The sequence below is a fragment of the Montipora foliosa genome, chromosome 2, assembly GCF_036669935.1.
Source record: "Montipora foliosa isolate CH-2021 chromosome 2, ASM3666993v2, whole genome shotgun sequence".
In the NCBI taxonomy this organism is placed as follows: domain Eukaryota; kingdom Metazoa; phylum Cnidaria; class Anthozoa; order Scleractinia; family Acroporidae; genus Montipora; species Montipora foliosa.
Window position 1 is genome coordinate 31805173 of NC_090870.1, and position 15377 is coordinate 31820549.

General features: G+C 36.1%; 1 protein-coding gene and 1 non-coding gene across 10 annotated transcripts in view; both read right to left on the reverse strand.

The window, feature by feature from the left end:
* The window catches only part of LOC137992848 (WD repeat-containing protein 41-like), a 43825-nt gene that overhangs the window by 20092 nt on the left and 8356 nt on the right, over nucleotides 1-15377 (reverse strand). For 6 of the 9 annotated variants that reach the window (XM_068838387.1, XM_068838384.1, XM_068838390.1 and 3 more), the window contains 8 exons: nucleotides 13084-13199; nucleotides 12524-12572; nucleotides 11086-11226; nucleotides 8905-8967; nucleotides 7869-7980; nucleotides 5756-5824; nucleotides 2276-2386; nucleotides 1209-1363 (listed from right to left, as the gene is read on the reverse strand). In XM_068838387.1, coding sequence (XP_068694488.1) covers nucleotides 1209-1363; nucleotides 2276-2386; nucleotides 5756-5824; nucleotides 7869-7980; nucleotides 8905-8967; nucleotides 11086-11226; nucleotides 12524-12572; nucleotides 13084-13199 — 816 coding nt within the window. Of the gene's footprint in view, nucleotides 1-1208; nucleotides 1364-2275; nucleotides 2387-5755; nucleotides 5825-7868; nucleotides 7981-8904; nucleotides 8968-11085; nucleotides 11227-12523; nucleotides 12573-13058; nucleotides 13200-14578; nucleotides 14771-15185; nucleotides 15324-15377 lie in introns of those variants that run through there. The other 3 variants (XM_068838391.1, XM_068838389.1, XM_068838392.1) reach the window with 3 other exon arrangements.
* Trnat-ggu (transfer RNA threonine (anticodon GGU)) lies at nucleotides 7440-7516 on the reverse strand. Its single transcript has one exon. It is a non-coding gene; the product is annotated as a tRNA-Thr (tRNA).

The following is a 15377-nucleotide window of genomic DNA, read 5'->3' on the forward strand; positions in this document are numbered from 1 at the left end:
AAATTTAATAAAAAGGAAAGCTTTGAGTTTTTTCTTAAACAACAAAGCTGTACTTGACTGTCACATTTCAAAGGAACAGTGTTCCAAATCTTTGGAGAGCATACAGAGAAGGCTCTATCGCCGTATGCTTTGGTTTTACAAGTTGGCTGCATTAGCAGGTCCAGAAAATTCAAGCGTATATTAAAAGACCTGGTTGATTTTCGATGGAACAGGAGTTCCGTTATATATCACGGACAGAGACCATTCAATGATTTATAGATAAAAAGAAGAGGCTTAAACATGCTTCGATGTGAAACAGGCAACCAATAAAGTTATACAAAAAACCTTAAATGAATAATCAATAGGACCCACAACAGTGTAATATTTACCATCTGAAAAAGACCGGGTTAAACTGCCAACAATCAAGCCACCACAACCTTTTAAAATTAAACGGTTGAGGTATCCACACAAAAGGTTGAAGTTTTCTAGAGAAACACTTTCCAATTAATCATATTCGGTTTTAGAGAAGCCAGCTGCAGGTTGTCTGGCATGTAGGTAATTAACTTGGATTTACAGCAACTGTAAGTGCTGGGTTTGTTCCTTTGATGTTTTGTGACTGTGCCCTTGATTTGAAATTATGACACTCAACATAAAAATGCTGGGTCATTACTAAACCACAAAACAGCCAGTTCAAATTACAACACAAGGCAAACTACACTTAAATATTCAACTCAGACCATGACAATTTTGTTTTCACAATTTTTCACACACATGGATGTAATTTAAGTCCCTAGAGACTACATATATTTGTTTCTTTACAAATTTTCATCAAGCTGTTTTGCCGTCATCTCAAAGAACAGTGCATATTTTCTAGAAAACCTCACCAATGTGTAAAATAAGCATTTTATCGACCTTTCACTCGGGGATATCAGATTTATTCACCTCTAATATCCCCTCGTTTCAGGCAGATAACCCTTACTTATTTTCATTGTACAGCAAGGGACCCAAACATGACATTACTTTGAATTAATTCACATTCTTTCATATACATGTATGTATGCTATCACGTTAAAGACCAAGATTGCTTTTTGTTTTTAGCTACGATTAGATCATCATGATGGCGAGTGAACAAGAAAGAATGGGAGTAACTTATGAGAAGTCACACTTTCATCCTTACTGTACATGTACATTGAGGCCATTTTATGCTATTAGCCTACACCATACCATACCTGATCTACAGTAAACACATGCTGAGTACTGGAGGGGTACGTATGACTTGGTCCTTCATAATTCTTGACATAATTGAACTGTCTTGTGTAAGAAAGACTGTGTGAGCTCCAAAGGACAATTGCTCCATCAAGTGATGCGGAAGCAAACATGCTATCTAATGTCAAAGGAAAGTGAAAGGAATAATGAGAACCTTCTTGTCAAGAGCTTTTTACTAAATAAGTGATTGTTTGGTGTTTTATTTCAATTTTCTATAATAATTGAAGAAGGCAGAGGTTCTACAATCAGTTCGAAATTCATCTACATCTACATGCTCAGCCCTAGGTCACGCAGACAACAACATTGAGCCATGCAGTGAACTCTCTATGCAGTGTGAGAATTCTGCCGAGACCTACTGTGAGTCTAATCATCAAAATTAAATAGGCCAATCAGACAATGCTGTATTCTACTGGACCTTTAACTGCTGTTAATGACTGATAGCAGAGAACACGTCACAAGTGGAATGCCATTGAGACTGGGATAAAAAGAATGTTAAGCTCTTAGATCATCACAGTTATGAACCCTGAACAATCTTAACAAGCTTTTATACTTGGCTCCAATGTAGAGAACATTTATATGAATGATTAACATTCTTCTTCTCCCAAATTAAACACTCGTCTTCCATATTATAGTCTTTAGTATTACAGTCAAAACAGGTCAAGCATTCCTCTCACGAGTGGATTAATTAATAAGTTCATTATTGCTAATTTGACTTCAGTAATCATTTCAATAATTTGTTCGTTGGATGAATAATGCAAAATTCAAATCAAGCCCCAGTTCAAAATTCGAATTTGTTTGGAATATTGCTGGCTTAATTCTGGTGCCTGAGTCAGGCGTGAGAATTTCACAGGTTTACTGACTTGCACAATCTGTCCTAATCTGTCAAACAATGGTCATTTCACTGTAGCAACATTACCTTTCTGTAATCTTACCAGTATCCTCAAACTCAACTTGAGACAATATATTTCGAATTCCAACAATATTTACAAATAGCTACATGTACAGTGTACATGTAGGACCTTGGACTAACCTGCCACATTAATGAGACATCTAATAGCTTCCCTGTGAGGGGAAAGTTTCTTAATCTCTACAATTTTAAACTTTTCAGGATCGTCAGTGGTCCTTTCTATGGAATATACCACTGAAAATAAAGGAAAAGAAAAACAATATTTCTAGATTTACTTTAGGGAGGAAAATTGTCCAGTCACTTTATGTAGCTTCAATCCTCTATCTAGACACATACAAATAGTTCAAAAGAGGGACAAATCAGTGGCATTTTTATAGTGACCCTAACCTCAGATGTCTTTCATTGTTCAGATAAATCGATTCACTTGTTGTCACCTTGAAATTCCAAGTCAGCTACACCAAAAAAATTAGCAAAACTAGCAGTCCTTTGTTCAGCTGAGCTACAGTGAGTCTATTCCTTACGTGATGTTACAAACTGCATTGTAATGCATATAAACTAATACAAAGCTGGAATGCAAAACAGCTTGTGATGTCATCCCAAGGATAGACCCATGCAATTCACAAGCTTGGCTGGGGAAAAAATGACTGCCAATTTTGACAAGTCATGCGGGCTTTTAGAAGTGTAACTGCAACCAGTTAATGTACATGTAAAAGACATGTTTTGAGCCAGTGATACACACTTCAACATTAAATAATTTGTTGATCAACAGATGTTGCAGCTCCAGTGTTCAACAAATGTTGAAAAGTGCTTCATGTACCAGTAGTGTTGAATGTGGAAATAGCTAGTTCATTCAACACGTTGAACATTGTTGAATGCAGTTGAATGAAAATACCGATGAGTTCTACATTTAATGCAACCAGTTGCTCCTTGTAGAGCATTGCTACCCTTACGGAATCAAATGGTATGGAACATATATGGTCCAGGTTTGGAAATGGTCCAAATGTATGGGCAAAGCTATGGCCCATATATGTTTATTACATGGACTTGATATGGGCTATTGCCTTCCATAGCAAACCCAGTCACTGTCTTGAACTACTGTCATTCTATTGTCTCTTCCTATGGGATTGCTACGTATTTGGCAAAAAATCCGTACATTCACCATAGAATCTTGTATGGGAATGGTATGGGTGTGCCCCATACCATTCCCATATCATCCTAACCCTGTTCTATGGGATAACCTATTGCATTCCTGTCTCGTTTTCACATGAGTCTGAAGGGTGTCAGTTTGGTAGCATGTGATAGTGAAGAATCAGATTTATTTGCAATTGATTCTTTGGATGTGTGATAAGTTGTGCCACGAATGTTTCTGTAAACATCAAAGTTTCAGAGTTCTGCCATCAGGGTGTGATATGCCCTCCAAACAATTTTCTACTTTTAAGTCCATTCTCACGTCCAAATAGTGTGTTTCTTTGACTTTCTTTGATGGAATTTCAGGATTACTGCAACAATTAACACTTGCAGCGCAAAATGACATCAACCTATTTTTACTTTAATCATTTCCAAATTGCCGCCAAAAATGGAAGGAATCATAGTTCTCATTCAATGAAAGTTGCATGTATTAATTTTACTAGTCACTCAACAGGTGTAAACATTGTCATTCAACAAGCTACAACATCACGTCGCATTTGTCAAGGTAATGCCATGATTTTGAGTGCAATTTGAAATTCAGCATGAGTAAATTTTTTGAAAGACAAACAAAATTGCATGTCAGCCCGTAGTGTGAGTGAAATTTGTAGTCTTCATTCTTAATTTAGAAGTGCTTATTTATTCCAAAACTGCACAAGGAAAATCATGCAAATACATATTAATGATCTACATGCATATGCAAAAATTTCACCTTAAAGTTTATTAATTAATGCACTAATTTATAATAAACTACTTGCACTAATTTCACTTTTCTGCAATCTGTTTGGAATTAATCGATGTGCTCTTAGCCAATCAACACTGAAAGTTTTGCATGTACATTTAATTTATTAGTTTAGTGACAAATGTTGCACAAGGTTGAACTGTGTGTCACTAGCTTTAAGGTGCTGAAATTTGACTTTGTGGAATAAAAATTCTTGAGGGGCACTTTAAGGAGGCTTGAATTAGTTTTAAACTGCATGTACCAATTATTGGAAGGATTGAATCTACCCATTGCAACTGTTTCATGTAAAGGCAAAGTTAATGTACCATATGAAACACCAAAAATTGCTCAACAATAATGTAACATGTAACCATAGCAACAAAGGAGAAAATTCTGTGGAGCAGATTCACAGTTACCTTGAATTCACAATATTGGAAAATATTTAGGTGGCTCTTAAGCTGCAGTTAAGAATTTTTTAAATTCTGCAGAGAGTTTTACCTATAAGCATGCTAATTACTTGACAGAAATAAACAGTTTTTAAGATACAAGCATTTAAAGATAACATATAGTTTACAGTGTTTTTAGGTGGCTCTTTTGTTGCCATCATGACCTATTAGGTCAGATCAACGAGTGCATCTTGTTAAGAAATTATTGATGTTTCATTTGTACAGGTAATCACATGATTTTGAGTGCAATTTGGAACAAATAAGTACAAGTTAATTTTTGCAAAGATGAACAACAATTCAGTTTGTAGTCTTTGAAAATTTACAAATGTTTATTAATTTATTCCAAATTGCACATTGCAATAATATTACTTATTATAACGACATACATGCAAAAAACTTTCCTTTATTGCAAGCTAGCTAGCTAATTTAACTTTTCTGCACTCTGTTTGGGATAAATTGATGTGCTCTCAGGCAATCAACGTGGTGAAATATTTGCATTTACATGTATTAGGTACCATAACATTGTCATTTTGTTAAATAATTATAAATGTTGTAGAGTTCACCCTTCTAATAAGACATTACCTCCAAATTGTTGAAACTTGTGTGAGCAACCTTAAGGTCAACTCCCATCATAAAAGGGATAATGGAAACTCCATTGAGTGGGTTCTTTTTCAAACATTAAGAGGCAGCACCAGCAGTGAACTCTAGCTTCTCTGATATTACTTTGTCTGGCCGTTTGAATCTTTTCTTTATTTACTTTCTTTCATGAGAAATTCTAAACCATATCTCTTCAAATGAAAGAAGTCAAAACAGTGAAAGTGGATGTGCAAATTATAGACTGTAAGAGAAAAGACTTTTTAATTTATTTTTAGAAGTTTCTGGAAGGTTTTGTCTATTCCCTAAAACACAGACCGTGTGGAATTTACTGGATAATGATTCAATTTAATAATAATAATATAATAATAATTGAATTCTTATATTGTGCGCTTAATCCCATGAAATGATCAAGAGTACATTACATGATTTCTATCTATATATAATAACTAAATCCAGGGTATCTTTAGAAATAATAATTATTAAAAATATACTATGATCAAACTGAAATAATTATACAATTGAAATATACAATAATTATATATTGAGATAGTAATAATTATCATGATACAAATTAGTAAAAAGCTTCTTTAAAGAGGTGCGTTTTCAGATGGCACTTAAGTGGAAGTTTCTGGAGGTAGCCCTAGACTCACTCACCCAAGGATGACTTATTGGATGCTGCCACTATTCGGTTGTTTTTTATTGGCAACAATGAATGGACATCAGCTGCAATTAAAAGGCAATTAAAAAATTAAAAAAATTAAATTTCAAATTTCAAATGCAATGATAATCATTGAGATTTTCAGCATAAATTCTTCAATTGCCAAATTACTGACTAAAGATTACTGGTAGAGGAGTGACACTCCAAAGCTTTTTGATGACGAGTACATGATACAATGGTTTGCACACAACACTTACATGCACTGTACTATCATTACATAACAAAACCCTGCACATTTTATAATACCGCTGAAGTTGAAGCAATTTAAATGAAAGATTTGTTACTGTAAGTTTAATAAACATTGTCTCTGACTTTTGAAATTCTTTCAATGTTTGCAACATTTTAACCATGTTTTCATAAAAGCAGCTTTGCCTCTAGTTTTAACCAGTAGAGACATTAAAATGTCTCTGCATTAATTTAAAGGGGGTGTCTTGAAAACAAAGACCCCTAAGACTCTAAAATGAAGAAAATAACCCAAAACCCTCAATTTGGCTAACCATAGGCCTATAACTAGGCCTGAAGTTGGGTTTTAGGCCTAGGCTTAGCCAAATTGAGGGTTTTGGATTACTTTCTTTGTTTTCGAGTCTTAGGGTCTTTAAGGGGTCTTAAATTTCAAGATGGTATTGCCCAGGAGAATGATTTGAGACTGAAATTAAATAAGCAATTAAATACTACATTTTTCTCATACAAGCATATTGATAGCAATTACATGTACTTTTTCTAGTTTAAAGTAAACCTTTAGTACATGTAGTAGCACAAGTTTCCTTTCAAGTTCACCTTACCTTGAAGGTGTCATTCACAATATGAAATGAATTAGGTTTTGAAATTAATGCAACAACAACAACAACAACAAGGTTTATTTATACCACACATGAAAAAGGAGACGGGAACAAGAATTACCGTAAAGACTCGCAGATAAGCCGCATCCCGAGTCTAGAAACTCAAATTTTGGAAAAAAAGTTTTTCATGAAAAAAACTCGAAAGAAATCCAAAGTCGAGGCCATCAAGTGTTCTGTCTTCATCCAAGGCAAACTCACCAACAATGGATCGAAAAATACTTTGAAGTCTTACCCGTAATTTTAGCTCTTTAGTAGAATAAACATCATGTCCACCACTTATGACATATGATTGATATTATTCTGGTATTTGTTCACAGGTATTTCTCCATGCAAGGCAGTTTTTCCATAGAATTTTACGCGTAAATTTGTTGCTTTCTCTTGCATGCACTGTGCGAAGCTGTGTAGCCAGGCATAATATCGGACGATGGAAGACTGGACACCGAAATTTACAGCTCCTTTCCCAAATGGTCTCGCAGATAAGCCGCACCGACGATTTTGATCGCAAATTTTTGGAAAAAAGGTGCGGCTTATCTGCGAGTCTTTACGGTAATACAATTTATGTAGGGTATAAGGCCACCTACAAAATAACTAAAAAGCTATATACATGTAATCTAGCTAGGAGGCATAGTACATGTAATAGTCAAGTTACAATAGTAGTAGTTGTTAAATGGGGCCCAAGTATAAAAGGAAAATTACAACAACAACATAATCAAGTAAAACTATGATCCTTGCAGTTATGAACGCAATTTTTGCAATTGTGTAAAGAAGCCTGAAAAATTCAGGACTTCAACAGGGTTTGAACCTGTGCATGACCTCGCAATACCGGTGCGACGCTCTCACCAACTGAGCTATGAAGCCACTGACGTTGGGAGCTGGTCATTTGTGGGTTCCAAAGTTCCCGTGAGGAATGAATCAACGATGAAATGATAAATGAAATGGATCATATATGGACTGCAGATATGAAATCAAGTGAAGCTATGATCCTCCCTGTTATGAACGCAATTTTTGCAATTGCGTAAAGAAGGCTGAAAAATTCAGGACTTCAACGGGGTTTGAACCTGTGACCCATGACCAGCTCCCAACGTCAGTGGCTTCATAGCTCAGTTGGTTAGAGCATTGCACCGGTATCGCGGCGTATTTTTGACAATGTGGACTTAACAAGTGGACATACACGTAACAATCTGCACACTTAAAAGCCACATTTCCTTACAATGCTCAGTGCTCCTGATTAATTTATCCAACAACTCTCCTTTCTCATTCCACACACACAAGTCTTGACCACCAGAAACAAAGATATTGTCATGTTTCATGTTGACTAAGCACTGCATGGAAAAAGTGAAATATTAATATTATGACAATTCACACATACTCAACATGACACTAAGTTAGATCACTGAAATGAGAGTGATCTGTTTGCATGGACTCAGTGAGTGAATGCCACTCTGTGGAGGTGCCACTGCAAATTCTGCTACATTTCAGATTTCACTTGATCAAACAAAAGGCATAATAAACTAAATGTACAAAAACGAAACCAGAAAACTAAGACCCTGGAAAACTTAGACCTGAAAAACTTAAAGACCCTGGAAAACTATTAAAGACCCAAAACGCCAAGACCACCATAGTGACTTAAAAACTGTTACAGGGAGAAGCAGAATATTTTCCCCGTTTGATAAGGTAATTTCTGCTTTATCTGATGGGGCGCATTTTATAACAAAACAAGGTCTTAAAAGATAAAAAAGTGAACAGCATTATCCCGTCAACGTTCAGCGAATTAAGTTGCCTAAGATGGGTACGGTTTTTTTAAATTGTAAGGCTCAGTCCCAATTAAAGTCATTGCCAGTAAATTTAGACAATTGTTGAAATCACCAGCTGCTTTATCTGGCGTAGTTGGTATATTACCTGTACAGTGTGCTTTTTTCACTTTATATGGATTAATGATCTGAACGATGGGGGAAAATTACTATACTTGCCTCTGTTTGTTTGGCTTCAGTGACCACGAACCGTAGCTGGAGTTGTTGGGGAATAATTGCAGTGTTCTGGGTCTTATTTCTGTGGGTCTTTTCCTGGTCTAAGGTCTTTAAGTTTTCCGGACACCCGTTAAAATTACCTTTTTGTGCTTTATTATCTCGCTGACAGTCTTAGTATATACTAAAACTACTCACCTCAGTGTCGGTGGCTAGTGATGGATATTTACACAGAGACGAAACTTATCACCTACACTTCGGCAAATAGTTGTTAATACAAACCTTCACAGTGCCACAGTGTTCTGAGATTGAATGCAAACATTGGCCATCAATCACATCCCAAACCTTTGTTACACCAGTGTAAGAACAACAATGTTAAGAAAACATGACCCTTTTTGAATAAGCAAGCCTGAACACAAAATGGCCCATCCCTATTCTTTCTATTAACCCATTCACCCCTAAACGGCCATACTTAAGTATTTTACTCTGCCTAATGCCAGATGATTTTACTTGTCAATGGGGAACCCCCAGGAGTCAATGAGTTAAACATCCAAGGAAATTGGTAAATGTTGCCCCAAAACCCAAAGAGGGAGATAGATTGTACAATTTCTAGTGATTCTAATGGCTTGCTGGATGCAGAACATATAAGGATGGTGCCTACACTATAATTTGTCATTGTGCATATGTTCTGTGCATTTCAGATTTCCTATGGGTAGTGCTTTAATACAAGGACATTTTTTTGCGCTGTTTAAAACTATGCGGAGAAAGCGGAACTTTGCAAGTGCTCTTGGTATCCAAAAAGAATTTTTCAGAGACAATTAAGCTTCAATTTGCAAACAAATGCCATACATTGCTTTGTATTTTAAAGCTTTTTTTTTTTTAAATAATACGTGGTTATACCCCCAATTTTCTTTTTGAATTTCAATAACAATTCTTGAGATCTGATTTTCACGCTTATTCAAAAACAGCACAAAAGTATCTTTGAATTAGTAGGTGGCCATTGGCAAAACCCAGATCGGATCGGATTGGATCGAACTGGACCGGCCCGGCCCGGATTATGTTAGCTTAGATAAAACTGTTCAAGATTACACAAAACTAACAAAAAAATTTAATTGAAAATTGAAGACAACAGTTTTTAATATTTATCTCCAGGCTTTGGTAGAAGCCAACAAAATGCTTTTAGTTTATGGCTAAATAATGACCTTTTGCATTCAACCTTAAGTCACTTTTTCTCTTGATCATCAATTCCACCCTTTTTTATTGCAAAACAATGTTTACAATGATTGTTGGGAAGGTTTAGCGCGAACTGTGGCAAACGCCAGAGATAAGCAGATCGGCAGCAAAGCCATTCAAATGTCTGAATATGGACCTTTAATTTGATCATGTTGAAGAAACTAGGCTCTAAAAATAATTTATCTTGTCAGTGCTTTTGTCCGAATCATAAGCGTTTTGCCCATTTCACCTGGCTCATAAGCCTATTGTGTAGCTTTAAACATGCCTTGAGGTGATTTGCAAGTACTAGATAAAATACGAGCGGGAGACCTTTATGGGCATTTAAAACGGCAAGCTACAGGCAAACTGTTTTAAAGCCCATAAAGGTCGGACGCGAATATTTTATCTTACTTGTGAAATGAAACAATAGAATGTGTTTGTCATGTTAATCATGTGAGCGTGGACTCACTTGGGCCTGTCCCATAGGATTTTGGAAATACTCAGCACTGAATTAGGCAATTCATTTTCATAGAGATTTTGTAGTAGAAGCATGGCTCGTTGGTTTTGCTCTCCAAAGGGTAAAAAAGAAGAGACCAGTTTTGTGTTGGAAGGCACTCCGAGAGCAACACAATACAACACTAAATGGGGCAGAAAAGTCTTGGAGGAATGGCAGCAGCAACAGCAAAATAAATGTGCAATGTCAAAACTTGTTGGAGTGGCCGGTCTCAAATGCAAAGATGGACGTGTCGCCAAATACGCTGTACTTTTGGTTGAGCAAGTTTGTTTGTGAACTGGCCAATCAAAATGGAGAGCATTATCCGCCAATTTCCTTTATTTGTTAATTTGTGCGGTTAACTGTCATTTGTGTGAGACTGGAGGAGAGGTACATTAAACATTCTCAACAAGGCTGACAACAGGCAAGTAAATTGTTACGTAATCGTTGTGATTGAAATGTCAAACTTGTGATTGATTAATAAACTTTGTACAAATTTACAAGACTCGTCTTTATTAAAGATAAGCTTGCATACTAATTAGGTGAGCTAGATATCTTTATAAAAGTTAATCCTATTGATAATTCAAGTAATTAAAAATTCATCAACCCCAGCCTTTCCCTGCTATCTATTCAATCCCTCCCAGTGCTTTCAGACAGTTGAACTTTATCGGGATTTACAAAGCAACACATGTGACTTGAATAGAGCGTTTCTGTTGGCTGTCACCCTTATGAATTATTAATGAATTTTACAAGGATACTAAAATGGTTCTATCTGATGAACCTGTCAACAGCAAAGTTGCAGCCACCACTTCAGTTTGCAACTCTTGTCTCTGGTGTAACAGAAGCATGCATTTAATCGGTCTGGAGTGACCTTTGAGAACACTGAGACGTCTGCCAGTCTGTAAGTGAACATATAACATTGGTGATTTAAAGTTTGGTTCAAGAAACAATCACAAAATTATTCATATTGTATAACAACATCATCAAATGGAATGACATTCTGAAGTTGGGCAGATGAACACTATTTCACTATAAATTTAAAGAAAATGACAAAACTTTTGAAATTACAAGACATGTTTCGACAGAAACTTCTATCATCTTCAGTTGATTAATGTACAAACATGTCGAAACATGTCGAAACATGTCTTGTAATTTCAAAAGTTTTGTCGTTTCCTTTAAATTTCTGACTTGCCTGATGATATCAAGATCCTTTGGAAATTTCACTATAAATTGTAATGATGAAGAAACCACATTTTCAACCACCCAATCATATCCAGTATATGGAGACATGGTTCTTTGTGACATTGCTGTTTGTTATAAGCAAACTTGATCTTTCTCTTCCTTGGCAGAGAAAGGACTGTATAAGGAGCGAATGTTACCGGTAACAAACAGCAATGTCCTGACCAACTTTCTTGTGCTCTCCCAGAATTTGGCATGACAATATTGGAGGAACCTGGCATTTGGACCAGACGACTCAGTAAAACATGCTATATGAGCGTACTGTAACATTCTCACCTCTTTGCATGGAAGCAAGCTTAAGTTAAGCATTTCTCTTTTCCTTTTAACCTTTTCTTTGGAGACATTTACGAATTAAATTAAACTGAGGTCCCTACTGATTTAGTCGCACCATTTGTACCCCATTTGCACAAATAAATTCTTGAGTCAAAATACATTCTACATGTATGTGAGAGTGAGATCGGAAGAAGAAAGCTAATCCAATCAAGAACTTTTATTGCAAGCTCACTGCGCTGTTCAAATCAGGAAATATCTGTACAGTTGTATCTGTGTTTTTCTGTTGGTTTTTTAAATTCAGTTTCGCTTTGATCTATTTTGTTGGTTGTCATTCTGTTGATTTTCTATTATGTGCAATCAAACCACCACTCTAATAATTTAAGATCAATGTCATACTCATTAGGAGTTTTATCTCAAAATAGTTGTTCCTCTGAGAAAGCTATTTTGACAAACTTGAGATGCAACATGGATGTTGTTCTATGTATTTGTATGTTGGTCATGAGGGAGGGGTAATTAAATGGTAACGGAAAACGAATGCAACCCTCTCAACAGGTGCACCTATGCATACCACAGTAGTGGACACACATTGGCTGATGCATGCATAATGGTCAAACTACTTACAAAAAATTGTGTCAGTTTGAGTGAATTTACCAGATTAAATAACAAAAAAAGACACTTCAAAACCTTAGCATCCCAGATGACAGCAAGATTATCATCAGACGCTGATGCAAATCTAAAAAAAATTAAACATAAGCATTATACAAGACTGCAGTGTAACTCTTTAAAACATTCACATATATAAATTTTTTTTACTATTAAAATTTTATTATTTTTATTTTATTATTTCCTATTATTAAATCAATTGTCCATTAAAATGTATGGCTCTTTACAGCTAACAATTTCACATTTGTATTACTTGGTACTCTAAGAGTGAAGAGTTGAGAGGTATAAGTCTTGTCATCAAAATTGTCCGTAACTGTACATTAGTCATGTTTGGACTTAAGCGTCATACAGTACCATTATATCTGGGATCCACAAAATCAATCACAATCTTGCAACTGTTATCATAAAATTACTTAGAGCTACAACTAAAACTGAAATACATTTGAAACATTTTAAAACAACATAAACCAAGAATAAACTTTAAAAGCAACAACATACCATTGTAAGTTGGAAATAACAAAATTCTAAATATTGTAAGAAAAATGGCAATATTAACCTCTTTTGCATTTTGAGGACATTACCTCCTTTCATCAATGATGGTCAATAAATGAACAATATCAGTGTGAAAAGAGAGAAGCCTCAGCTCTGTAAATGGGTTTCTTGGTTGATCATCTTCAACCTCGGGTACATCATCAATCTGCCAACATATTAAAATGATACTGCAGTCAGCAAAAGAATGAAACAGAAACAACTATTAGGAAAATTGAACTGGAAATTGTAAAAGACTGGAGCTAAAAAGGGCTTTGAGATCCATGATGCCCTGGCTTCATTTTTTCTAGAGAATGAAATTCTCTCTGCCCTAAAGCACATTGTAATTATTGAAGTCTTGCCATACTTGCCATAAAGCAAAGAAAAGTGCACAAGAGTAGAGTATGGTAACGTAGTACCAACTCTTATGAAAAACCAGTTTTTATATTCTGTACAATTAAGTTGATGTGGAATAGCACATTGGAAAGGTTTTTTGACATTACTATAAAGGACTCAGGAACCATTAATATGGTTGTTAGAGATACAACTGGTAATTATAAATTATTATGACAATGCTTGTACACAGTGTTTTTTCTCACAAAATACAATGTATTTCCACTGAAATTTTACATCTCAAGGTTACAATATTGGGGGGATTGAGACTAACTGCAATGCAGGTCGACACACTTTGTCTTGAGCAACAGAAAGTAGGGAAAACCTTTCTTCAGTGTCGCTGTCAAATAGGACTTTACTTCGAAAACCATCTTAGAGAATGACAAAACATAAACAAGGTGAGTGAGGACCAAGTTCTAGCCCTGTAAACTCTACGGTGGAAACAAGAATTTAAAGAAAGTTAAAACCATGGACAAGCAAGGAGACTTTGGTTCACTCCAAAACTATTACAAGGAAATTTGTCTTCGTAGACCAGAAACAAAGCAGGAATTAGGAATTGTGAAAGTCCGTCTGCTGTGTCATGTTTGTTTTCATTCAGCTCTAGAATGACCCTGGACTGACAAAGCAAAACACTACTTCAATAGAAAAAATTAATTGTCTGTGTGGCCTTTTTAAGTGCCTAAGGAGCCAAATAACAGCACAGTCATTTGATGTCCCTGAGACCAAAAATTTTGATGTAGAGAAAACTTGAAAAACAAAGTGTTTTCTGAAGCTTTTTCCATTTACATGCTGTTCTTTGAGAAGGCTCTTGAATACCAGATCTTTGTTTTATTGGATTTTAGAATCTAATCAACACAAAGCTCAGGCGGCAGGGATACATTTTACTAAGAAGAGAATCTGTCTGCATTCAGACTGTTTTGCATGCCAACAAATTATTTGTTGGCATGAGAGCACTCCTAAACTGGCCAATTAGCACTTCATATTGAATGGGGCTGGACAATCTGCAAAGCCAGAGAGTCATGGGAGCCATGCAAATTTTGCATTTAAGTCTTAAAGCACCAATTTCAAATAGCAATGACAAACTGTTATTAAGTCTAAGCACCCATTTTAAAATGGTTAACTTTCAATAACTGTGTGATTCGCATGTTGACTCACCATATTGGCTCGCCTGACTTACAGTCCTGACTCGCATGACTCAGATGACTCGCAGCCATGGCTCGGATGCCTCGCATGCCTTGCTGGCTTGCACATTGTCCAGACTTGTATTGAATATACATCCTTAATCTCACAGAGATGGTTGCACACTCTTCCTCTTTTGCTCCTGCCTATCCCTCGATTACAATTTACCTGGCAGTATTCCAGAGCAAACGTAATTCATGAAAAATTCTTTTTGGGTGTGATTACCAGTACCCAAGGCCTATGGCAGGTTAAGCAAAAATTCCATACCAACTTACGTGTGACCCTTATGTCTTGGTGCTCCGCCACCAGCCCCACCCTCCTAAGTCCTCTCTAATTTGCATATAAAGCCCCCACTCCAAATTTAATACAATCAAGAGAGGTACCCATTTTTTTTACTTTCCACACTATGCGTTATATTCTTCTGACCACATAAAGTTCTGGTTCCTTAAATCGAACCTCTACTACGCAATATCCATTCAGGTTATTATTCAGCATTAAAGTCTATCGTTGATCAGACATTGCCGACAAGAACACAATACTGCTCAAAAGTGGCAGATTATTCTAGCGATACAAGAAGAAGTACCTTTTGTTTGTCTTTATGTTCTGGTCGTCTTCGGAACATAACTCTTTGCAGTTGCTCATTTAATAGTCAACATCATGCTCCATTTTCACAGATCCGAGAGGTCATGGGCAAAAGCAAATAATACATGGGAGGGGAGGAACGTTGGCCAGTAGATTTTTCTATCATGGACTCCGGACTCTGTCGCGTGACCTG